Below are 27,072 nucleotides of genomic sequence, written 5' to 3' on the forward strand. Positions count from 1 at the left end.
CCCCCCCCCCCCCCAACACTACAGCATAAATACTGTATCCTCCACACTTCACTTCAGCTCTGACAAAGAGTCACCTAGACTCAAAACGTTAGCTTGCTCTCCCTCCACGGATGCTGCGTGACCGGCTGTGATCTCTAGCATCTGTTGTTTCCAGTGAACGAATGAATTACTCTGCACTTGGTGCATTAGCTTGTAATTCTAGGCCAATTAGATATATAATATCAAATATACAGGCATGTACAAGGCTTTGGTTAGGCATCAATTAGAATGTGTCCTGAATGGCTCCCTCATACACTATAAGTTTCAGGTAGATGATCAGTTGACCAATACAGACTTTAAAGGCTTTTATGTATCAAAAGAGGCTGAGGGGTGTCAGGCTTGTAATTCTAATCAAACTGAAATGTCTTGAATTTATTTTTGAGATAACAAAAGCATCAAACTTAATAAAATATAGGGACTTGAGTGTAAGATGTAAATCCTGAAATGAGTTTTAAAATCACAAATAAACTTAAAAAATCTTTATTTGAAACTCTAAAACTATATATTAAAATAAAGAATGAAGTTACATTTATATACAGTACCTTTCAATGAACCAAAGAAAACACAAAATGAATTACTTTTCAAATTAACTTGGAAAACAGAGCTTGCACACAAAGATTTGTGAAAAAAGCAATAAGATGAATAATGAATTTTTCAATTGCTGGCGTGTTGGTTTTTACTTCCAAACAGGAGGACTACTTATTTTTGAGTAGTGTCACTGGAGTTTTTTGCATCCACCGGAACAAAAACGTGGGATCATACTCAAGGTCTCATTTTTGTGGACAACTTCAATAATGCAATGTCAGCCAGGGCTATAAGCTCAAACAACAAACCTTTGTCCTGAGAGAAGTAGCAACAGTTAAGCCACAATGACCGTGCGATCACACCATAAGATCACATAATTCACAACATAGCAATAATATGGGATAAGAAAAGCATTGTGTCAAGTCCATACTCTGCAGCATGCACCAAACTTTACCCCCAAATCGGCTTCACTTGCCAAATAGATATTCAGCTCCCTCAAATTTACAAACACAATCACAAAGCTGCATCCAGTCTATTACATACATTTCAACTGAAATCAATAAAATTCTGACAACACAATTCTGAGGTGAACTGTGGCTTCCATCATCATATACAGAGGACCCTTGATTATCCGAAGGACACTGGTGGGGAGTATTTTATTCAGTTAATCGAATGTCGGATAATCGAATGCTGGATAACATAGTTAGCCAAGCACTGGGACCTTGCGATCTTGTTCAGATAATCCAAAATTCGGTTAATCGAATGCTGCACGATAGAGGTTCCTCTGTATACTAAAATGGCTTTCAATCAAATTAGCACCGTGGGTACAGTGCCACTTCCCAAGACACCTTTTCTGCACACGTAAATGGAAATTTCCAGCATATGCACTTTATCAGAAAATATCACCCTTTCCTTCAAAATTTACTGAGATGGAGATTTGATAGGTGCAGAGTAGTATTTCACTCTGTACTATGCTTCAGAGTGCCACTTGAGGCCTTATAAGCCTGTGCTCCTGTTCAAGGTGTGAGATGAGAAAACTCCAATGCAGAGATCAATCATTCTTTGTGCTGCTCCTAACATAATATGGAAAGTTTGCGCACCAATCAATCAGTAAGTCCTGTTACAAAACAGATGCTGCCCTGACAATTGAGTGGTTCTTAAGTGATACTTTTTGTTAAATGGACAACTGCCTTTCTCATTGAGTGGTTGAATGTTAAGTCACACACATTGAAGAGTAACCTCAATTCCCAATCTGGGCTGAACTACTTCATCAGAACGGGAACATTTTAGTGACTGAACTATATTCAGTATTCTGGAACTGGTAGCTCATACTATTCATCATAGAAACTGGAGTCCTGCGCCAACCCTCCACAGACAGCTGGCCGCTCCAAACCCACGCACCAACAACTGGGCGCTCCGACCCAATGTGAACAGGATGCTGATACACCAGGAGTCTGAAGCCTCTGTACCACATTGTGTTAAGGTCAGCTGCCTTGAAACTAAACCTGTAACACCATCAAGCAAATCAAAGAAATCGCAAATTAACAAACACAAAAACTGAAACAGATCATCACATCAAGCATCACTTTTGAATGCGCAAGAGTGCTGCAAACAAATGCAGAATATTACATATAATGGCAATCAGAAATAAAAACAGTGGTGCTGGAAAATCTCAACTAGTCTGGCAGCATCTGTGGAAGGAGGGAAACAATTACCATTTTCAGGCCAGAACCTGCAGAATGTCATATTGAACTTGAAGTGCTAACATTGATTTTTCTCTCTCTTGCTTTCTCTCTCCAAATGCTACCAGACCTTTGTTTTAGACTTGTGGAGACTTATAGTCCAGGGAAAACCACAGTATCTCCATTGGATTCCTGAAAAATTGCTTCCATCCCCACCACTCTTACAGGAATTGACAAAAGAAGAAACAAAAAGAAACTGAGTGAAGTTTAACAAGCTTGACTAACCATTCAATGTGAGCCATCCTTCACTCTGAAGAAACAAAGTAGAACATGGCATCCTCTGTCTGCCTCGCAGCAACTTTGGCTGAAACACATTATGTTATTTGGTGATAAATAAATCATATCCTATAGTGGATCATTTTACTGCTGTGTTGATGCTACTGACACAGCCAGACCCCACACTTAAACAATGTGGTGAACACCCAATGAGAAAATGTTAGCCAAATCGCAACTGATTTTCTAAGCCATAAATCTTTGCCTTCAGATTCTTGAGCTCTCCTTGGATCTGCCTTGACTGACTGACTGTTCGACGCACCTCATGAAGGATAGCAAGATCCTGGTCAGGCCCGATTCCAAGTGTTACCTGAGAGAGAAGGTAAAAATATAATATAAACTATACTTCAGCTGAAAAGAAAGCAATGATGCTGAGTCGAGGAGAGAGTGGATCAATCATCTAAATAAGAAATGCACACTGAAATGAGAGAGAGTTAGGTTATCAAAATTACAGAAGCTTGGAAATAACAAGGGAAGAACAAAAATCAGCTTTTCTACTTCTCAGTTGAGGGAGAAGTTTGGTATGATTGGCAAAGACGTATAAATAACCAGTATTGAGATAGCAGAAAATTTAATTCATTCTCTATGACTCTATTCCTGGATGATAATCAAATCTTTGCTTTTCTCAATCTATTGTGTTCTGTAGCTTTAGTTTCCCTTCATCATGCAGGAAAGTTAACTTTTAGGCTTTGATATTTGAAACTATTTGAGCAGTATATAAGAATCATGACCCTGTTCACAAGGGTACATCAGTTCTAACTTGCTGTACTTCTTGTCACAGTTGAAAACCTCAATTCTGTGCCCCTTGACATTCAATGACATTATCATCACCGAATCCCCTTAAATCAACACCTTGGGGAATACTATTTGAGTAGGTACTGAACTGGACTCACCAAAAAAAAAAATTGCATTGGCTGCAGAAGAGATCAGAGACTCGGAGTCTTGCATTCAGTAACTCACCTCTTCGGTCCATCATCTTCAAGGCACAAGTCAGGAGAGTGATGGAATACTCCCCATTTTCCTGGACAAGCACACTTGCAACAACACTCTAGAAGTTTGAAACCATCCATGCCAAAACAAACCACTTGATTGGTATCCATTCCCTACCTTTAACATTGACTTAATCAAACACTGCAAATGTTGACTGATCAAACAAAGCACACTGGAAATTCACCAAGGCTGATTAGAAAGCATCTTCCAAACTCATGACTTCTACCATCTAGAAGGACAATGGCAGCAGATTCACCAGAACATTATCAGCTGCAAGTTCTCCTCCATCCACTCATCAACTTAAGATGGAAACAGATTGCTGTTTCCTCACTGTCACTCAGTCAAAATCCTGGAACTCCCTCCCTACAGCATTGAGTGCCCTAAACCAAAAAGGCTGCAGTCGTTCAAGAACGCAACTCACCACCTTCTCAATGACAACTAGAGCTGGGCAATATATAGTAACAAAGTCCACCTGCCTGAATGAAATAAACAAAAAATTATGGGAATAGCCTCTGTTTATTTTATTTACATTTATCATAACTTGTATATCTCTGTTAAATCTCCCCTCAATTCCCTTTGCTCCAAGGAGAAAATCCCTAGCTTTTCTAATCTACCCCTGGAGCTAAAATCCATCATCACTGGAAACATTGTAGTAAATGTCTTCTGCATTCTCTCAAGGACTGTTGCATCCTTCCTAAAGTGTGGTGAACAAAATTGGCCTTACTAAAGCTTTATAAAAAATTAGAGTACATTCCCTGTTTTTGTACTAAATGCCTCTATTTGTGATGCTCATGATTCCCTATGATTTGCTAACTACTTTCTCAATATGTCATGCCACCTTCAAAGATTTAAGCACATTGACTTAGGTATGACCTTGCCTCTTCCTGATCCACTAAAAGCCATCACTTCATACCTGTCTCCATTAAATTCCATTTTCCACTTGTCTGTTTATACCTTCACTGTTTGCTATGGCATCCTTGGCAAATTTTGAAATTTTAATCCTTAGTCTAAGTCTTTCATGTATCTTAAAAATGTAGCAGTGTCAGCACTAACACTCAAACTCCACTGTCTACCCTTCTCCAGTCTGGAAAGTAACCATTTACCTTGGTGCACTGTTCGCTGTCCTCAAGCCAATATTTTATCAAAATGACACTGAGCCTCATCTGAATACAAATCAGAACCCCTTGGTGTAACCCAATGATGCACAGCTGAATCTTTTATATTCCATCAATACACAGTGCTAAATCATAGAGTAAACTACCTATAGATAGTTTGGAGTCTCTTCATGCGCCCTAATGACATAAACCAGAAGATATCAATAATATATATGGATATAAAATATTAGTTACAGGTAATTCACCAAAATGCGCATTTATTACATGCAATTTGGGAATTGCAAATGTTTTTTTAATAATATAAAGCGAACTCTTGTTTGTTGTTACGCAATTCCATACAGGCACTACCCGAACAGCAAAACCCAGCCTCATGATCCTCTGTCTGCAAAATGCAAATGTAGTGTGTTCAGCTAAAACAGGAATGTGATGAGCTCTGCAAGCCTTGAAACTGAGCTTGAAACTGGGAATCGTAGGTCTACATTTAGAAGATACTTTATTTCAAACTAGGGGAAAATCTTAAGGACTGGACTTCCACATCGGTATCATGTGTTCAGTCAGCTTGAGCACTTTCTGATGCAGAGGTTCGTAAACGGTACCTGTGCTGTAGTCAGTGACTGTTGTGTTAAAATGTCAAATTTAATTAAAATATATGATTCAACAATTTACTTAGATTGTGCTATAGTTTGTGTTAGGCTACTATTTTTGTTTTGTTTTGATTTTTACTAATACTTTTCCTGGTTTGCCCTTAACCTGGTTTTTCCCGTTATTCATGTTGCGCGATTTTCTTTAACATTGTGTTGCACAGGAATGCAACTACCATGTTATAGAATCTCTACAGTGTGGAAACAAGCCATTTAGCCCAACAAGTCCACACCGACCATTCATAGAGTAACCCACCCAAACCCATTCCCCTACCCTATTACTGTACATTTAACGCTGACGAATGCACTGAACCTACACATCCCTGAATACTATGGGCAATTTAGCATGGCCAATTCACCTAACCTGCATATCTTTGGACTGTGGGAGGGAACCGGAGCACCCAGAAGAAACCCACGCAAACATGGGAAGAATGATCAAACTCCACACAGACAGACAGTCACCCAAGGCTGGAATAGAACCAGAGTCCCTGGGGAACTGTCAGGCAGCAATGCTAACCACTGAGCCACCATTCACAACCACTGAGCCATGTTATAGAACAACTATGTGTATGAAGGACAGGTTTGTCATCTCATATACTCGGTATGTAGTTTAAGGGGGAACTTGAATGAATTGTCAACTTTAATTGGAGTTGGTGTGCTTAATTTAGTAGCCATTTCTGAGATATGGTTGCAAGGCAATCAAGAGATCAGGTTATAGAGTTAGGGAAGAGTAGAGGAGGAAAAGTCAAAAGCGGAAAGGAAAGATGGGAACCAAAAATCACTTTTCACGATTACCAGATTTTTGAAAGCATTTGGCAATGAAATACTTTGAAAGAGTTTTCCACGTTGTAACAGACAAAACAACAATCTCTCAGAAACAGCAACATGGTCTGCTTTTGAGGTGCTGAATATTGGTGAGGACACCAAAGATCAATTCTCCAGCTCGTTTGAAAGAGAGCAATGGGATCTTTTACACCTACCTCAGAGGGCAGGCATGGTCTCTGTTTAATGTCTCATCCAAAAGATAGCATCTCCAGCAGTGCAGCACTCCTTTTGTACTGCATTGAGATGTCGGTTTTGATTTTGTTCTCCAAGTCATCAAATTGGTCTGACTCACAGGTGAGTCTGTGACCAATTGAGCCCACAGTAGATGCAAAAACCTTCACAATTAAGCATGAAACAATTTCAATGTAAAAAGAAGACAAAATTATTGGGATAGAGGTGTCTTTGTGGGTTGAATTAGGAAATAGAGGTTTTTAAAATACTACTTGGAGCTATCGATAGATACCCTAATACCAAGCGTGAAGAAGGGATAGAATCATGAAATCCCTACACTGTGGAAGCAAACCATTTGGGCCATTGAGTCCACAGCTACTCTCCAAAAAGCAGCCTACCCAGACTCATTCTCTATCCTGTCCCTGGAAATCTACATTTCCCATGGTTAATCCACCTAGCCTGCACATCCCTGGACATTATGGGCAATTTAGCATGGCCAATACACCTTACCTGCACATCTTTGAACCGTGGGAGGAAACCGGAGCACCTGGAAGAACCACACACAGACACAGGGAGAATGTCTGTGTGGGGTTTACACGACCACCTGAGGGTGGGATTGAATCCGGGATCTTTGTTCTGCGAGGCAGCAGTGCTCACCATTGTGCTACCATGACAGATAAACACAGGGAAGGAACAAACACAAGTAAAAGTTAGGTGGTTTTAAAAGGGACCTAAAATTTCATATAGACTGGGAGGAACAGACCCTTTAAACGTTGGTGAAGAGTTGGTGAATTTCTCGTGACAAGCATGGTTTCATGCAACAAAAAAAATACTCGATCCACCAAAGGGGTAGGAACATTTGGTTTAGACTGGGAGGCTCCATGGATCACAGTCCAATTGTACATGAACATTTACTCAACACCAACATAGCATGATAAAGTTCAACTTTGTGTTTAAAAAGGAACAGCTACTAACATTATAGATGTTGTAGATTTAAGCTGACTTCTATATAATGAGACAATACAATTGAAGGATCCAATAGCCAAGAGATACTATCACCTAACTATTAATCCAGAAATTCAGCTAAAGTTCTGGGGGCCCAGGCTTGAATTCTGCTGCAGATGGTGAAATTTGAATTCAATTTTAAAAATCTGGAATTAAGAATCCACTGATGACCATGAAAATATTGTCGACTGTCAGAAAAACCCACCTGGCTTTCCACCATCTGCAAGGCACAAGTCAGGAGTGTAATGGAATACTCCCCACTTGCCTGAATGGGTGCAGCTCTGAAAACACTCAAGAAGATTGACACTTTCCCAGACCACCACCCATGGAGGGATTTAAACCCAGATTCCCAGAGCATTTGCTTAGTTTCCAGATTAATAGTCTGCCAATGATACCATGAGGGCATCGCCTTGCCATGATACAGTATAAAAGAAAAAAAAGTATACTAAGTTGCAATTACATCAGTCCTGACAAATACAAAGAACAATAAAAGGGTCACAAAACACTGCTCCCTCTTCCCCACCTATACACTGCCCAGTGATATCCCATCTCCCGCCACTCCCCCATACCCAATCTGCACACCATTCCCTCTACCCCAAAATACCCCTACTCGCAGTACCCCACCTACACACACACACGCACTCTAACTTGCGGACGGAATGCTTCTCGAATCTTGCACCTTGCTATTCACCAGTCCCTGACTGGATTGCTACTTGACTCATGGTTTGTCTGAGCACTTGAAACGAGTATTGTGTTTTATCCAACAATGTCACCTGGTGACTGAATGGGTAAATGCACTGAGTAATATTAAAAGCAGTGAAATTGGCAGTGACTTCAGAGCAAATCATGATCAAGTTGGGTCTTGAGTCAAAATGGAAAGATACAATGTAATCCAGGGGGTGGTTAATGCTTCAGCTCACCTTGAACAGCTGCCTCTCCACATCCTTCAGCCGCTGTCGCAGCAGTTTGATGTCATTCTTAAAGCCTTCCACTTCCATCCCTCGTCGCTTCTCTAGGGCCTCATATCGTTGTGTCATTAGTTGAAGACGCTTCACTGTTTTATCAGAACGCTCCTAAGGTCAAAGCAAAACACTTTCAGAATTAAGATCAGACCCTCACATACTAAGCCAGAAAACCTGGAAACGGTTGATTCCTTGCTTCTCTTGTAATAAAAGACAACTAATCACAGTTAGACCTCCCTGGGTGTGTTATCATAGGAATGCATAATGTCAACTGTTTTAACATGGCATAAGTGTAATAATAGAGTGAACAGTGTGAGCTATTGCAATTTAAAAGAGAGAAAATGGTATACATTTAGAGGTAAGGAATATGGAAAGAAGTTGACAAGATCTAACAAGAGTTGAGAATATGGTGTTGGAAAAGCGTAGCAGGTCAGGCAATGTCCGAGGAGCAGGAGAATCGACATTTTGGGCATAAGCCCTTCATCAGGGAACAAGGTCTAACAAGATCTAAGATCTGCTGAAGCATGCAAGTGTTTTAGAATGATACCAGAATTATAGAAAGCGAAATATTTCCATAACCAACAGGTTAGATTTAATGGATTGGAGGGGTTGAGCTAAACGAAGAGTTCGAATAGGTTGGGACTTTTTTCCCCTGAAGTGTTGGAGGCTGAGTTTTATAGAGGTTTATAAGGTCATGTGGGACATGGATAGGATGAATAGCCAACTTCGTTTTCCCAGGGTAGGGGAGTCCAAAACTAAAGGGTGCAGTTTTAAGATAAGAGGGGAAAGATTTAAAACGGACCTGAGGGGTGCCAGAGCGGGTAGTGGAGGCAGGTATAATTAAAAGAATATTAATAAGAATATACCAATCCAGATGCCTTTGAGGGTGACACGGTGGCTCAGTGGTTAGCACTGCTGCCTCACAGCACCAGGGACCTGGGTTCAGTTCCAGCCTCGGGCGACTGTCTGTGTGGAGTCCGCACATTCTCCCTGTGTCTACGTTGGTTTCCTCTGGGTTTCCTCCCACAATCCAAAGATATGCAGTTTAGGTGAACCGCCCATGCTAAATTGTCCTTAGTATTAGGTGCATTAGTTAGGGATAAATGTAGGGAATGGGTCTGGATGGGTTATTCTTCAGAGGATCAGTGTGGACCTGTCAGGCCAAATGGCCTATTTCCACACTGTAGGGAATCTAACCTGATAGGAAGGGTTTAAAGGGACATAGGCCAAACGCTGGCAAATGGAACTAGATCATGCTAGGATATCTGGTCAGTGCAGGTGAATTGGACCAAAGGGTCTGCTTCCGTGCGGTCTAACTCTATGACGCTGCAGTCCTGCCACATTCAGTCGTGAATGGTGGTGGACAATTAAACAACTCACTGGAGGAGGTGGTTCCACAAATATCTGTCTTCAGTGATGGCTGAGATTCAAAGAATGGTCAGCCAGAAGTGACAAGTCACAATCCATCTTAGCCTCCTCCAGAGGCTCTTAATTAACAGAGGATTCTAGAGTTCATTCAAATTGCATTGACATTTGCAGTTTTCATCAAAAGGACTTGTATCAGCTATGATTTCAGACCTGTAACTTATTTGGCCTTGTTTTGGTCAACTTTTTTGTTTCACAGCAGAAAGAAGTTCCATGGTTCATTTTAGGTTCAAAAGTGCAACTTTCGAATTAATTGAACATCTCAAGGGAAGCAATGACAGTCACTTCATCAGGGGTGGGTTAGCAATTCTGAATAAGAAAATTCCAGCTTCAAAAAGTTCATTACATTGTCAATACTGAAACCCAAGCTCACTTTGTCCCATATTTGATTTGACCATCCCAAAGATGTTGATCACAGTTATTAATATTGCTGGTTTAGCCTTGATGTCCAACTCTTTAGGAAAAAAAAAGTCAAACCATGGGAAGGAGTGCAGAAAGGATCCACAAAAACAGTTTTTAGGGACAGAAGACTTTAGTTATGTGGATAGATTGGAGAAGGTGGGGCTGTTTTCCTTCAAGAAGGGAAGGTTGAGTGGAGATTTGATGAAGGTGCTCAACATAGTGAGTGGTATAGACAAGGTAGACAAAGAACAAGTGTTCACAGTGGAAGAATTGTAAACCAGAATACACCAATTCATTCTAATTGGCAAAAAAACTTCAGCAGCATGTGCAAAAATCTGTGCAGCAAATGATAATCATGTAGAAAGTATTGGGAAGCACCTGGAGAGAGAACACTTGCCAGACTTTGTGAAAACGGTGTGGGAGGGGACTGAGTTATGGGGTGGCCAAGCTAGCTCGCTGAAGATTGGCTTGTTCTATGGAGGTAGTCAGGAGGTGTCAGGTGAACTAGTCCTACTTCACTCAATTGCCATTCACTGGATAAAGGATTGAGAAATGCTCTTTCTTTTTGCCAATGTAACACCACCTGTTTAAAAAAGGAAGGAGGCAGAAGACAGGAATATGCAAGCCTGTTGGCCTGATTTTGGTCATTGATAAGGTTATACAGTCCACTATCAAGGATGAGAATGGGGAGTGCTTGGAAGTGCATAGTAAAGTAGAGCTGAATCAGCATACCTTTGACGTGCTGACAAACTTGTTACAATTCTTTGAAGGCACAATGGGCAGGTCACACAAAGGGAGCCAGTGGATGTGATCCACTTGGATTTCCAGAATACCTGTGACAAGGTGCTGTACAGGAGGCTACGAAATAAGAGTCAATGTTGGTCGAGGCAAGGTACTCGCATAAACTGAGGATTGGCTGACTGGCAGAAGGCAAAGAGTGAGGACAATGGGGTCTTTTTCAGGCTTACAGCCAGTGACAAGCGGAGTTCCACAGGGGTCAGTGTTGAGACCACAACTAATCATGTCATACATTAAAGATATGGTTAGTACAACTAAGGGCATTGTTGCCAAGTATGCAGATGATACAAAGAAAGGTGGAAGGACAAGTAGTGTTGAGGAGGTGGGGAAGTTGTAGAAGGACTTGAACAGGTGGGGAGAGTGGGCAAGGAAGTCGCAAATGAAATACAATGCAGCAAAGTGTGAGGTTATGCAATTTGGTAGGAAAAATAGAATTCCATACTATTTTCTAAATGGAGAAAGGTTTTGGAAATCTAAAGCATAAAAAGACTTAGGAGTCATAGTTCAGCCTTTTCTTAAGGTTGTTAGTGAAGGAGGCAAATGAAATGTTAGCATTCATTTGAAGAAGGCTAGAAAACAGGAGCAGAAATGTACTTCTGAGGCTGTATAAGACTATTCACAGACTGCGTTTGGAATATTGTGGACGGTTTTGTGCCCTGCAACTAAGAAAGGATGTGTTGGCCTTGGGTCAAAAGAAAGTTTACAAGAATGATCCCAAGGATAAAAGGTTTGTCATGTGAGGGGCGGTTGAGGACACTAGGTCCGCACTCAATTGAATTCAGAAGGATGTGGTGGGGATCTGATTGAAACGTATGTAATACTGAGCGGCCTGGATCAAGCGGACATGGAGAAGATGCCTCCACAAGTAGGAGAGACTAGGACCTCAGGGCACAGCCTTACAGTGAAAGGACAACCCTTTAGAACTGAGATGAGAGGGCATTTCTTAAGCCAGAGGGTGGTCAAGATGTGGAACTCATTTCTACAGAAGGTTGTGAACGCCAAGTCATTGAATGTTGCTAGGACAGAGAGAGTTAGGTTCTTGATTAATAGGGGAATCAAATGTTATAGGGAGGTGGCAAGACAATGGAGTTGAGAAACATGTCAGCATGATTAAATAGTGGAACAGTCTTAATAATCCAAATGACCTAATTGTGCTCCTTTCTGTTATGGTCTTATGGCATTAGGTCCTCCACATGCTGGATGCCAGTTTTCAACTAATTAGATTTGTTCCATGTGATATCAAAAAATGGCTGGAGACACTGGATACTGTAAAGGCTATGGTCTCTGACAACATTCTGGCAACAGTTATTGAAAACTTTGTGCTCCAGAACCTGCTGTGCCCCTAGCCAAGCTGTTCCATTAAAGCTGCAAGAATGGCATCTATCTGACAATGTGAAAAATTGCACAGCTACTGCATATACTTGTGTACAGATCAACCTTGTGTATAGGCCTGTTCTTGGCCAAAAATTCTGGTATTTTTCATATACTTTTTGAAGTTGACTCTAGTTTTTCAAGGGTCTCTTCCTGACCATATATGCAGCCGTAGAGGGCATGATTTGCACATTGTTGATTCAAACACACATTTTTGATTCAATACCTGCTTCATCACAAGTTATACGCAACAGTATATATTTGCGCAACACAATTTTCAAATAGTTAAACTGTTGATAACTGTATGCATACTGTACATATACAGTGTATATAAAATTATGTAATATTTACATATATTTGACCTGTGCATGCAAATACCGGTATCTACAGTATCTTGTGGCAGCCCTCAACCTTGTCTTCCCACTGTTGCCTCAATTTCTCAGAAATAGGTGTCACATACAATTGTGTTCTGAACTTTTGTAAAACTCTCCCACATTTTTCTGACAAAATGGCATTACAAAGAAACACGTATACAGCACAGTTCAAACTAAAAGTTATTGAAGTTGCAGAGAAGAACAACAATAGTGTAGTTGCAAGGGAGTTCTGTGTTTCTGAAAAACGTGTCTGAGATTGGAGGAAAAAAGCCACCAAGTTAAAGTCTATGCCAAAACAGAAGTATGCCAACTGAGCAAAGTTGAACAAGCCACAACTAGAAGAAAAGATTGCTGACTGGGTAATTCAGTGTTGTCAGAATGGAAGCACAGTGACTCGACAATGTAGAAGGATACGTGCCAAAAATGAAGCAAAAAATGATGGAGTCACTGATTTCAAAGCCAGTGCTGGATGGTGCAATAGGTTTATGAAAAGGTACGATTTAGTGCTAAAACAGAAAACATCTACCAGCAGAACTTAATGACAAGTTAATAGGGTTCCAACGCTTTGAAATCAGAAGCCGGAAGAAAAACGGGTAGAAGTTCTCACGCATCAGCAACATAGACAAAACCCGAATGAACTCTGATATGCCAGGGAACAGAACTGTGAACAAGATTGGAGTAAAAGCTGTTTTAGTTAAGACTACTGGCCAGAAAGGAGTCGATTCAATGTTGGTTGTATGGCAGATGGAACAAAGTTAAAACCTATGGTGATTTTTAAGTGGAAAACTCTGCCCAAACAGAAATTTCCAGAAGGCTTTGTTGTCCTTGTCCATGAAAAAGGGTGGAGTGATTAAGGTCGCTGCAAGACTTGGCTTCGGAAGGTCTGGAATATGCGACCAGATGGATAAGAAAGGAAAAAAGCTTACTGGTTAAGGATATGTTCAGATCGCACAGAGTGAAGTGCTTAGATTAGATATCCTACAGTGCGGAAACAGGCCCTTCAGCCCAACCAGTCCACACCAACCCCCCGAAGAGTAACCCACCCAGGCCCATTTCCCTCTGACTAATGCTCTCAACACAGGGCAATTTAGCACGGCCAATCCACCTAACCTACACATCTTTGGACTGTGGGGGGAAACCGGAGCACCCGGAAACCCACGCAGACATGGGAAGAATGTGCAAACCCCACACAGTCAGTCCCCCTAGGCTGGAATCGAATCTGGGACCCTGGTGCTGGGAGGCATCAATGCTAACCACTGAACCACCATGTTAGCATAGAAATTAAAGCCAAGAATACTGACATTGCAATGATTCCTGGAGGCCTTACAGGCACTGTGCAGCCACTGGATGTTAGCATCTATAAATGTCTTAAAGACAGTACAGAAGAAATGGGACCTTGGATGCAAGAAGGGGGGGGAGAAAAAGCTTCACAAAGGCTTCACATATGTGCTCCATTACTTGCAACTGTATGTAAGTGGATTGTTGAGTCCTGGAAGGAGATGAAAACTGAAATTATTGTGAAAGCCTTCAAAGAAATGTGGAATTTCTAATGCTTTAGATGGTACGGAGGATGACAATTTATGGTCAGATGGAAGCGATGACAATTCAAATAATGTTCCCCTCCAGAGTTCAGATGAAGATGATCCATACAATGATGTGCTTGCTCCAGACGACTGGAATGAATTATTCAGTGGTGCAACAGTGAATTTGAAGTATTGTAATGGACTTCTGCATGTACCAGTAACTTTTGTTTTAAACAGCTATCCCATAATATTTATGATGTAGGGAGAGAAGAGTATTTTGCTGTGAATATCAGTTTTTTGATGTAAAGTTTTAAAATAGTGATGGAAAAGGATAGACCAGATCTAAAAGTTGAAGTTCTAAATTGGAGAAAGGCCAATTTTGACGGTATTAGGCAAGAACTTTCGAAAGCTGATTGGAGGCAGAGGTTCGCAGGTAAAGGGACAGCTAGAAAATGGGAATCCTTCAGAAATGAGATAACGAGAATCCAGAGAAAGTGTATTCCTATCAGAGTGAAAGGAAAGGCTGGTAGGTTTGGGGATGCTGGATGACTAAAGAAATTGAGGGTTTGGTTAAGAAAAAGAAGGAAGCATATGTAAGGTACAGACAGGATAGATCGAGTGAATCCTTAGAAGAGTATAAAGGAAGTAGGACTATACTTAAGAGGGAAATCAGGAGGGCAAAAAGGGGACATGAGATAGCTTTCGCAAATAGAATTAAGGAGAATCCAAAGAGTTTTTACAAATACATTAAGGACAAAAGGGTAACTAGGGAGAGAACAGGGCCCCTCAAAGATCAGCAAGGTGGCCTTTGTGTGGAGCCACAGAAAATGGGGGAGATACTAAATGAGTATTTTGCTTCAGTATTTACTGTGGAAAAGGATATGCAAGATATAGACTGTACGGAAATAGATGGTGACATGTTGCAAAATGTCCAGATTACAGAGGAGGAAGTGCTGGATGTCTTGAAACAGGTAAAGGTGGATAAATCCCCAGGACCTGATCAGGTGTACCCGAGAACTGTGTGGGGAGCTAGAGAATTGATTGCTGGGCCTCTTGCTGAGATATTTGTATCATCGATAGTCACAGGTGAGGTGCTGGAAGACTGGAGGTTGACAAACGTGGTGCCACTGTTTAAGAAGGGTGGTAAAGACAAGCCAGGGAACTATAGATCAGTGAGCCGGACCTCGGTGGTGGGCAAGTTGTTGGAGGGAATCCTGAGGGACAGGACGTACATGTATTTGGAAAGGCAAGGACAGATTAGGGATAGTCAACATGGCTTTGTGCGTGGGAAATCATGTCTCTCAAACTTGATTGAGTTTTTTGAAGAAGTAACAAAGAGGATTGATGAGGGCTGAGCAGTAGATGTGATCTACATGGACTTCAGTAAGGCGTTCGACAAGGTTCCCCATGGGAGACTGATTAGCAAGGTTAGATCTCATGGAATACAGGGAGAACTATCCATTTGGATACAGAACTGGCTGAGGGTGGTGGTGAAGGGAGGCCTGTGACCAGTGGAGTGCCACAAGGATCGCTGCTGGGTCCTCTACTTTTTGTCATTTACATAAATGATTTGAATGCGAGCATAAGAGGTACAGTTAGTAAGTTTGTAGATGACACCAAAATTGGAGGTGTAGTGGACAGCGAAGAGGGTTACCTCAGATTACAACAGGATCTGGGCCAGACGGGCCAATGGGCTGAGAAGTGGCAGATGGAGTTTAATTCAGATAAATGCGAGGTGCTGCATTTTGGGAAAGCAAATCTTAGCAGGACTTATACACTTAATGGTAAGGTCCTAGGGAGTGTTGCTGAACAAAGAGACCTTGGAATGCAGGTTCACAGCTCCTTGAAAGTGGAGTTGCAGGTAGATAGGATAGTGAAGAAGGCGTTTGGAATGCTTTCCTTTATTGGTCAGAGTATTGAGTACAGGAGTTGGGAGGTCATGTTGCGGGTGTACAGGACATTGGTTAGACCGCTGTTGGAATATTGTGCGCAATTCTGGTCTCCTTCCTATCGGAAAGATGTTGTGAAACTTGAGAGGGTTCAGAAAAGATTTACAAGGATGTTGCCAGGGTTGGAGGATTTGAGCCATAGGGAGAGGCTGAACAGGCTGGGATTGTTTTCCCTGGAGTGTCGGAGGCTGAGGGGTGACCTTACAGAGATTTACAAAATTATGGGGGCCTGGATAGGTTAAATAGGCAAAGTCTTTTCCCTAGGGTCAGGGAGTTCAGAGCTAGAGGTCTTAGGCTTAGAGCGAGAGGGGAAAGATATAAAAGCGACCTAAGGGGCAACTTTTTCACGCAGAGGCTGGTACATGTATGGAATGAGCTGCCAGAGGAAGCGGTGGAGGCTGGTACAATTGCAACATTTAAAAGGCATTTGGATGGGTATATGAATTGGAAGGGTTTGGAGAGATATGGGCCAGATGCTGGCAGGTGGGACTAGATTGGGTTGGGATATCTGGGGGTCTGTTTCCATGCTTCACATCTCTATGACTCTTAAGTGTTTATCATATATTGTTAACAGTTTCATGTAGTTTCTTAAAATAAAATACTATCAAACTTTTTTTTGTTGTTTCTACTGCTCGTCTGTTTTTATTTCATGAATTGTGACTGGAAGACAGCAAATGTTGCCCCTTGTTGAAGAGGAGGAGTAGAGACAACCCTGGTAATTATAGGCCAGTGCAATTGTGGGTAGCGTATTGGAAAAGGTTTAAGAGATAGGATTGATAATCATAGAGTGAGGAATAAGTTGATTAGGGAGAGTCAGCACTGTTTTGTGAAGGTAGGTAGTGCCTCACAAACCTTATTGAGTTCTTTGAGATGGTGACCAAACAGATGGATGAGTGTAAAGCCATTTATGTGGTGTATATGGATTTCAGTAAGGCGTTTGATAAGGTTCCCCACTGTAGGCTATTGCACAAATTACGGAGGTATGGGATTGAGGGTGATTTGATGGTTTGGATCAGAAATTAGCTAGTTGAAAGAAGACAGAGGGTGGTTATTGATGGGAGATGTTTATCCTGGAGTTCAGTCACTAGTGGTGTACTGCAAGGACCTGTTTTGGGTCCACTGCTGTTTACCATTTTTATAAACTACCTAGATGAGGGCATAGAGGATGGGTTCGTAAACTTGTGGATGACACTAAGGTTGGTGGAACTGTGGATAGTGCTGAAGGATGTTGCAGGTTACAGAGGGACATAGATAAGCTGCAGAGCTGGGCTGAGAGGTGACAAATTGAGTTTAATGTGGAAAAGTGTAAAATGATTCACTTTGGAAGGAGTAACAGGAATACAGTGTACTGGGCTAATGGTAAGATTCTTGATTTGGAGATGCCAGTGTTGGACTGGGGTGTACAAAGTTAAAAGTCACCACAATCACCTGATGAAGAAGCGTCGCTCCGAAAGCTAGTGTACTTCCAATTAAACCTGTTGGACTATAGCCTGGTGTGGTAAGTTTCTTGGTAGTGTGGTTGAGCAGAGAGATCTGTGTCGATGTGCATAGATCCTGAAAATTGCTGCCCAGGTTGATAGGGTTGTTAAGAAGGCATATGGTGCATTGGCTTTTATAGGTAAGGGGATTGGGTTTCGGAGCCAAGAGGTCATATTACAGCTGTACAAAACTGTTGCAACTGCACTTGGAGTACTACATGCAATTCTGTGCACCACATTATAGGAATGACGTGGAGGCTTTGGAAAGGATTCAGAAGAGATTTGCTAGGATGTTGCCTGGTATGGAGGGAAGGTCTTATGAGGAAAGGCTGAGGGACTTGAGGCTGTTTTTGTTAGAGAGCAGAAGGTTGATATGTGACTTAATTGATACATACAAGATAATCCGAGGGTTAGATCGGGTGGACAGTGAGAGCCTTTTTCCTCGAATGGTGATGGCCAGAATGAGTGGACAGAACTTTAAATTGAGGGGTGATAGATATAAGACAACTTTAAGGATATCTAAATGGTCATTGGATAAACTTATTGAAGAAGATGGAATAGTTTAGGTTGGATGGGCATCAGACTGGTTTCTCAGGTTAGCGCAATATCAAGGGCTAAAGAGTCTGTAATGTGCTGCAATGTTCTATGTGTTGTACAAATACCTGCAGTAGACGACCTGACCTGACCACCTGGTATGCCTGTTAACTTTTGTACATGTATAGACCTACATGCACTTTCCAGTACTACTACTACTATAGCAGGCAGAATGGAGACAATTATTTTGTAGATCAATATTTAATAATGGCCATAATTCTTTTTCCTTTTGTTGTTTATTATTTTAGAGAGATCTGGCTCTTGTTTGTCCATTTTTGACACATGCCAAGCATGAATTTCATCCCCTTGAAAACAATACCTCGTGTCTAAATTGACTCCCTAATTTCAGCCCAAAAATGTCTTCAAAACTCTACCTATCCACGAATATATACGATATATCCTAAACCACAAAAAGCAGGATAAATTTAACCTGTTTAATTTCCACCCCAACTGTCTACTCTCAATTGTCAGTAAGGTGATGGCAGTGCTATCAAGCAGCACCTGTTCAGTGACACCCAGTTTGGGTTCCACAAGAGCCTGATCTCATTATAGCCTTTGTTCAAAAATGGAAAAAAAGTAAGCTTAGAGCTTAAAACAGTACAATGCAGGAACAGGTTCTTTGGACCATGATATTGTGCCAAACATGACACTAAATTAAACTAATCTCTTCTGCCTGCCCATGGGCCATATCCCTCCATTCCTTGCCTTTCCTCTTTCTATACCCCGTCCCACCCCCCAAACTTCCTCCAACACCAGTTGTGCTGCTGGGGATGATGCTCCAGAATTTTGGCTCAGCAACACTGATGTAACAACAAGATTTCTCCAAGTCAAGATACTGAGTGGCTTGGAGGGGATCTTGCAGGTGGTGATGTTCCTATGTATGGAGTGGTGGAGGGAGTGAATGTTTGTGGATGTGGGCCCAAATAAGTGGATTTCTTTTCCCAGGAATATTTCAAGTTTCTTGAGTGTTGGAGCTCCATTCATCAAGCCATATTAGGGATTTTCCATCATACTTCAGACTTTGCCTTATAGATAGTGGGGAGTCAAGTGGTGAGTTCTTTGATAGCTTCCACTGTTTAACAGATGATTCAGAATAGACTGAAGGTGCAGCAAGTAGCTGGTTTTGATTTATTCTGTATTCATTTACAAGGTGTGCTTGGGCCATTTTCCACATTGTCATTGCAGAAGCCAGTCATGTACAGGAACTGCTTGACTAGGGCACAGTGGGTTCTGTAGCCCAAGTCTTCAGACTATTACTGAATGTTGTCAGGGCCCAGAGACTTTAAATACCCAGCGCCTCCAGCCATTTCTCGACATCATTTAAAGTGAATCAAATTGACTCAAGATTGGTATGAGAGATATTTGGGAACACAGGATGAGGTGAAGTTGGATCATCTACTCGGCACTTCTGGCTGGAAATTGTTGTGAATGTTTCAGCCTTATAGAGTCATCATCATTGAGGACTGGGATATTTCTGCAGCCTCCTCCTCCAGTACTTCTTTTTTAAGAATTAGAATTAGAATCCCTAGTGTGGAAACAGGCCCTTCGGCCCAGCAAGTCAACACTGACCCATTCCCATATTACTATACATTTCCCCCTGACTAATGCACCTAACGGTCACACCCCAGAACACTATGTTACCTAATTGTCTACCGCCATTCATGAGTTGTTGTAACAAAGCTGCAGAGCTTTGAGCTGATGACCCAATGACCTAGAGTACATTCTGCACTTTTGCCACCCTGAGCCCTTCCTTCGAGTCCTGTTCAACATGGAGGAGTAGCAACTCATCAGATTTTTGGTGACGGTGGCAGTAGGGGTTGCTACTAATGAGGTTCCATTTCAACTGCTGCTCTTGTTGTTTTTGGTGGTAGAGATTGGGGACTTGGATGCTTTTTGAAGAGCTTTGTTGAATTTTGTACACAGTACACACTAGTGACACTGTTCTTCAGTAGTCTTCGCAGGGTCAAAATGGACTCAATGAGGCAAATGGCCTATTTCTACACTGCAGGGTTTCTATGATTCTAATTGAAATTGGACTGGAGAGAGAAATCAAACAAATGGAACTAAGTTATTAAAGCTGAAAGGCTACTTATGGCACGTGATCCTTCTTCAGTGTTTTTTACAGAAATGAGTATAGGTAACACATTCAATGAACTGCAGTTGTAAATACACTTCAGCAATTATGTTAAGGTCTCCATATTGAGAAATGGAGGAATGGAGGAGGGTGGAAGGTTGGGTACAATCAGTCAATGAGTCAATGGTTAGCGCAGCTGCCTCACAGCGCCAGGTACCCAGATTCGATTCCAGCCTTGGGTGACTGACTGTGTGGAGTTTGCACATTCTCCCGGTGACTGCGTGGGTTTCCTCCGGTGTTCTGGTTTCCTCCCACATTCCAAAGATGTGCAGGTTAGGTGAACTGGCCATGCTACATTGCCCATAATGTTCAGGGATGTGTAGGTTAGGTACATTCAGGTAAAATGTAGATTGATACAGTTGGGGAATGGGTCTGGGTGGGTTACTCTTCAGAGGGTCGGTGTGGACTTGTTGGACCAAATGGCCTGTTTCCACACTGTAGGGATTCTAAGAGAAATGGCTGTGACATACTGATGTCATTTGTTGCTCAAAAAACAAATTATACAGATATACTGTACATATGCAGCTCTGCATTTTCATAGCTGAAATAACTTGGAAAATAAAATAAATCACTGAACATAAAAGCAACATTATGTACTTCAGCTTCCTTCATTGTAGAAAACAATTTTAAAACATTATGGTGAAATGGTGTACATTCCTAAATAGCTACAGTCAGAAATCTCGGATGCTGCCTGAACTGCTGTGCTCTTCCAGCACCACTAATCCACAGTCAGAAATCAGATAGCATTAGAATATAAGAGAAGCAGAAAATCTATTCTGCCCCTGAAGCCTGCCCTGTCGCTCAGTAAGATTGTGGCTGATCTGCTCCAGAATCTTTTTGTGCCAGCTTCATTTAATCCTCAACTCCATGATGTTTCAAAAATCTGCCTTCTTCCTCTTTAATGACGTGCGCTGATCTATCTTTTACAACACTCTGGGATACAGAATTCCAGGCATGTACAAACCTCAGTTCATATCTCAGTTTTAAATGATTGTCCCTTTATTCTGCAACTATGACTCTAGCTTCAAGTTCACGCACCAGTGGAAACATCATATGTACATCTAAAAGTGGGGAAAATGCTAGAATCTATGACAAAAGATGTGACTATCTGAACACTCGTAAGCATTAATGGGAATGGACATAGCTGGCATGGGTTTACGAAAGGGAAATTATACTTAACTATTCTACTGGAGTCTTTGTGAGGAAGGAACTAGTCAAAAACGAAGAACCAATGGATGTGGTGTATTTGGATTTCAAGAAGGTCCCACATAAGAAGTCAGTGGAAAAGAAATTAAAGCACTCAGATTGGATTTATGATATTGGCATGGATTGAGAATTGGTTGACAGACTGATACAGGGAGTGGGAATAAATGGATCTTTTTATGGATGTAGGTTGTGTCCAGTGGCACACCATAGCAATCAGTGGTGGGGTCCGAACTATTTACAATATATATAAATAACCTGGATGAGGAAACCAAATATAACATTTCCAAGTTTGTTGATGACACAAAACTAGCTGAGATTGAGAGGTTTGAGAAGTATGCAAGGAGACTTCAGACTGATCTAGACAAGATGGATACGTGGGCAAACAAAGGACAGATGCAGTAAAACTAAATATTTATGAAACTTTGGTGTGAAAAACAGATTACTATTTAAATGGCAATGTATTATGGAAATCAGATGTACAAACTGATCTGGTTGTCCTTGCACAGAAGACAATGAAAATAGACAGACAGGTGCAGCAAACAACTTGGAAATCAATATGCCCCATGAGAAGAGATTAGTTTAACTGAGCTTGTATTGATGAGATGAAGTGTTAGTAGCAACGGAAAAGTGGACTCGGTCATCCCAGAGGAATGCTGACAAGGGAGGGAAGGGGTAAGATGTGTCTTAGTGGTCGCATCCTGCTGGAGGTGGTGGAAATGGCAGAGAATCATCCCTTCGAATGTGGAGAGTGGGGGTTATGTGAAAAGTGAAGATCAGGAGAACCTTCCTGTTGTTTTGAGAAGGGGAAGGTGGCTAAGAGCCTTCTCAACTACAGGGGAGGAGGGAATCCTTGGTTGAGGATTAAGGACAACACGTCAAAGGCATCCCTATGACAAGTGCCTTCATTAGAACAGATGCAGCAAGGTCAGAAAAACTGGGGGAATGGAATGTAATCCTCACAGATGTGAGGAAGTGTAATTAAGCTAACTGTAAGTTAGTGCATTTGTAGGGCCAATGGTGGACAACCTATCTCCAGAAATGGAAACAGACATGGGCACGGTGGCTCAATGGTTAGCTCTGCTGCCTCTCAGCGCCAGGGATCCCAGTTTGATTCCTTCCTCGGGCGACTGTCTGTGTGGAGTTTGCACATTCTCCCCGTGTCTGCGTGGGTTTTCTCCGGTTTCCTCCCACAATTCAAAGGTCAGGTGAATTGGCCATGATAAATTGCCCATAGTGTTAGGTGCATTAGTCAGGGGTAAGTACAGGGTAGGGGAATGGGTCTGGGTGGGTTACTCTTTGGAGGGTCAGTGTGGACGTGTTGGGCCGAAGGGCTTGTTTCCACACTGTAGGGAAGCTCACCTTATCTAAAGTCAAGGAAGGGAAGTGTCTGATTAAGATGAATTAGGGAGAAAGATGTAAATTGGCAGCAAGATTGATGAATACTATATTTCCAATTCCGAATGAGAACACTGATGACATCACTCAAGTTGTAGAGAAAGAGTTATTACAGAAAGCCATGAGTGGGACTGGAACAAGGACTGATCCACATACCTTACAAAGAGACAGGTAAACGGAGACCATTTTGCATATTCACAGGCACACCTGTGTCTTAGAGAAAATGGGATGAGTTATAACAGAAATTTTCAAACTAAGGATAGGCTAGGCTAGGCAGAGGGTGGTGGTGGATGGTGACTGCCCAAGATTCTTTACAAGGAAGAAACAGAGCCTTCAAACCATCTTGTTGGGGGAATGAATGTGTGGAAGCTTTGCACATCCATTGTGAAGGGGCAGCAACTGAAATCAGTAAACTGGAAATTATGAAAACGACGCAAAGCATTAGGGAATTATAAGCGGCAAGAGACTGGATGAGAAGAAAATAGAGTCAAGGCAGGAAGAAATAAGCTTGGTGGAACAGAGACATGATGGACTTGCCGTGGTAACCCTGTTTATGGATTTTGGGAGTAAGTGGGCTGTATGGATTTGGGGGACTGCAAGATAGGAATCTGTGGAGAGAAATCGAAAGAGATGACGTCAGTGACAATCCTGCGAACAGTCCTGTCACTTTAAAGCTGCATAATCTCAAATGTTACCTCCTTGCCCCCACCCATACACTGTCGCTGTTCAAGCCTAAATTCCATCCAGTCTCATGTAATTTATCCACCACTGGAATAGAGTATCATTCTTATCAAACTCCTCTATACCTGCCCCAAGGCCTTTTCATCTTCTCCAATACATAGTGTTTGCAATACTATAGCTAGCTACTGCTTTATGAAAGATAAGGTGGAGTTTACCTGCTTTTATAATCAATACCCCTATTTTTAAAAAGTTTGCGATTTCTCAACAACTTGTCCTGCCATTTACTACTGCAACCTTAAAATTGATCCCTTTAGTTGTTATTGTCTCACCTTTTCCTTCTTCCCACATTCCATCACTTCATACTTATTTGTATCAAATTTCACCTGACATGCATATTCCTTGTCTGTGTTGAAACTTGAGAGTTTCTTACTCATTCTTCATTTCTGAATTCACATTTGAAAACCTTGCAAATTTCAAAATTATATCCTATTTATACAATCACAGGAGATAAATATGTCAACCAATGGCCCAAATACTAACCCCTGGAGGGTGGCATTGTATGCCTCTCTTCAGTCAGAAAAACACAGTCATGCACCACTACACTCAGCACCTACTGTAATCTACATCCCGCGTCACTTAATTCCATGGGATCCAATTCACCTACAAATCAATTATGTGGTTGTTAGTCAACACCTTTTGAAGTAGAAACAACATCCAACCATTTCAAGAATGTTAAAAGTATTTCAGGTGATTTGCAGTCTTACCTTAAACAGTTGTCGGCCAACATCCCCTTCTTCCCGAATTCGTGCCAGATCGTTCTCAAGTGTCACACACTGCTCTCTATACATATCTGCCAGTCGATGTGCTTGGTTTACTTGCTCCTCGAGTGACTAGAAAAGATGATTACAGTTAGAGGCTGTATTGCAAACAGACTTTAGAACCTCAAAATGACCAAGGTGACCTTCAGGGAAAAGATGTTCCTAGTACAGGCTCGGTATAGAGGTAAGGATAATAGACAAGTGAACCAACAGCAGAAATCCTTGGAGGACGATACAATATGAGGAATCACAGGAAACGTATTTCATAGACCATGTACATCCTTCAAATGAAAAGCAAGCCAAATACACTAAGTTAGAGGAGAAGAGAAGAGAAGATGGAAATAAGAAAGGCCACGACAGAATTTGAGAATTGAATAGCAGTTAACAGGAAGGAACCAAACTATCTTCCAGACGCAGGATGAGACATTTAGTGATGAAGGATGTAATGTATGGTTAGAAGACTAGAAAAACTAGAAAACTCAGTACTTTGTATGAATATTTACGCAGAATATAAAATATCAATAGAATTGGAGAATGGTAGAGATAACATTTCAGATAGAAGTTGAGAATCAGAACATTTTTCCATTTTTGAATGTGATATGGGCACTGCCAGACAAGTTAGCATTTATTGCCCAGCCCTAATTGCTCTAAAAAAGATGGTAGTAAGCTGCCTCTTTAAACACTGTGTCCATGTGGGGTAGGGACACCTACAGTATTATTAGGAAAATATTCCAGGATTCTGAGCCAGTGACATTGAGGGAGTAGATAATACAGTTTCAAGCAATGATGGCATTTGGCTGTGCCCATGCATCAGCTGCCTCTATCTTTCTCAGTAATGGAGGTCAGAGCGCAAAAACTGATGTTGAAAAGGTGCTCAGCCTATCTGATTGCTGTACTAGAGGGCTGATTAGATGGTATGGTCGGGATGACTTTTATTCGAGGTTGCTAAGTGGGATGTGGCCAGTGGAAGGGCCTGTTAATATTCTCTCAATACAAAGACGGCAGACAGCAAACTTTGTTCAAGTACCTGTGTTAAGGACCAGCCCAGACTCCCTCAAAACATTAAGAAGATAGCCCAGACCCTAACTTTTCTTGGTGTTTTAAGCAGGTGTCCAGTGGATATAACAAGACTACTGAATGAAACACATAAAAGAAAACAGAATTTAGAATAACGGAACCTATCTGAAAACCCAATCAACTCTACCACAACTTAATGATGCTGCTCCAAATATCTGCAACATTACCATAAACATCTCTTTGGCAAAAAAGTAAAATCAAACACAGATTCTTACAGGAAAGACGAGAGTGAGAGGGAGAAGCAGCATGGAGCGGTTTCTTTGACCAGCAGCCTCAAACAGACTCCTTGCTAAAAACCAAAGCAAACCCAGAAATAAGCCAGAACAGGGAGAACTGACCACTTCACCTTTCATTGTACAGGTGATTAAAAAAAAATCTTAAAAACGTTTTCAAGTAAATATACTTCCAGATATATCAGAATCTCTGCCTTTACGACCCCTCTGAAAGAAACCAAGGACAGAATAACCTTGTTAAAAAGAACAGCATCATCACACCTCCCCCCCTCTTACAGAAAAGAACCATCAATATCCAAAGATGGCTTCATTTTAAAACCCCTCAATCTGACCTTGCTAGTACACTACGACATAGATATATATGACAATGACTATAACCATGCAAACATGCACTCCTACATTGTATTTCAGCCTGTTTACTCCTATCACCAAACAGCTCTGTTCCTCATCCAAGTCTTGACAATGTGTGGGCAATCACATTTTACCATCCTGCCACACGCACAATTTTCAAATTGAATGGCTGTAACAACAAGCTCCATCGAAACAGCCTGGAATTTTTGCTCTTAAATTTCTCCAAAAACTTTAATGGAGAATGATCAGTGTAGATGATTGTCTCAGATACATTACTGGTAACATAAATGTTGTGATGTCAACACCAAGCTCAAAGTTTACTTTTCAACTGTTGAATATTTCTGCTGATGAATATTCAATTTCCTGGAGAAACATGCAATAGCTTTTTCTGTATGAGCACAGCACTGACACCCACATCACTCACATTGATAGCCATGTTGAATGGCTTTGTGTAATTAGGTATGGCTGATACTGGGGTAGTAGTTAACACAGTTTTCAGGCTGTCAAATTCCTTCTGACAGTCCACTGTTCACTAAAACTTCTTGCCTTTCCTTAATAATTCAGTGAGTGGAGCAGCCACTCTGCTAAAATTTGGTATGAATTTCCAATAAATCCACTCAATTCCAGGAATCATAGTACTACTCGTTTTGTTGATGACATTAGAAACTCCCCAATTACCTTTGCTTTTGCATTCTGTGGGGCCATTTGTCCATGTCCAATAACAAAGCCTGGGAAGGTAACTGGAGGTCTTGCAAATTCACTTTTAGCCAGTTTTATCACCAAGCCTGCCTCCTGAAGTTGATCAAATTACTCTGATATATGGTGCAAATGTTCCTCCAGTGTGTGACTAAAAATCACCAGGTCATCAATATAAACTACACAATTGGGTAATCAAGTAATGATCTTACTGGTTAATCTTTGAAATGTGGCTGGCGCATTTTTCATACCAAATGGCATGACTTGAAATGGATACAG

At 41.4% G+C, this 27,072-nt stretch overlaps 1 protein-coding gene across 4 annotated transcripts in view; it reads right to left on the reverse strand.

Annotated features, from left to right (window-relative positions):
• Positions 1–567: 567 nt before the first annotated feature.
• The window catches only part of ccdc77 (coiled-coil domain containing 77), a 91,044-nt gene continuing 64,539 nt past the window's right edge, over positions 568–27,072 (reverse strand). For all 4 annotated transcript variants that reach the window (XM_072552441.1, XM_072552440.1, XM_072552442.1 and 1 more), the window contains 3 exons: positions 24,383–24,508; positions 8,247–8,399; positions 568–2,889 (listed from right to left, as the gene is read on the reverse strand). In XM_072552441.1, the coding sequence (XP_072408542.1) occupies positions 2,743–2,889; positions 8,247–8,399; positions 24,383–24,508 (426 nt within the window). In that variant the 3' untranslated portion in view covers positions 568–2,742. The remainder of the gene's footprint in view (positions 2,890–8,246; positions 8,400–24,382; positions 24,509–27,072) is intronic.

Source organism: Chiloscyllium punctatum, chromosome 32, assembly GCF_047496795.1.
Source record: "Chiloscyllium punctatum isolate Juve2018m chromosome 32, sChiPun1.3, whole genome shotgun sequence".
Lineage (NCBI taxonomy): Eukaryota > Metazoa > Chordata > Chondrichthyes > Orectolobiformes > Hemiscylliidae > Chiloscyllium > Chiloscyllium punctatum.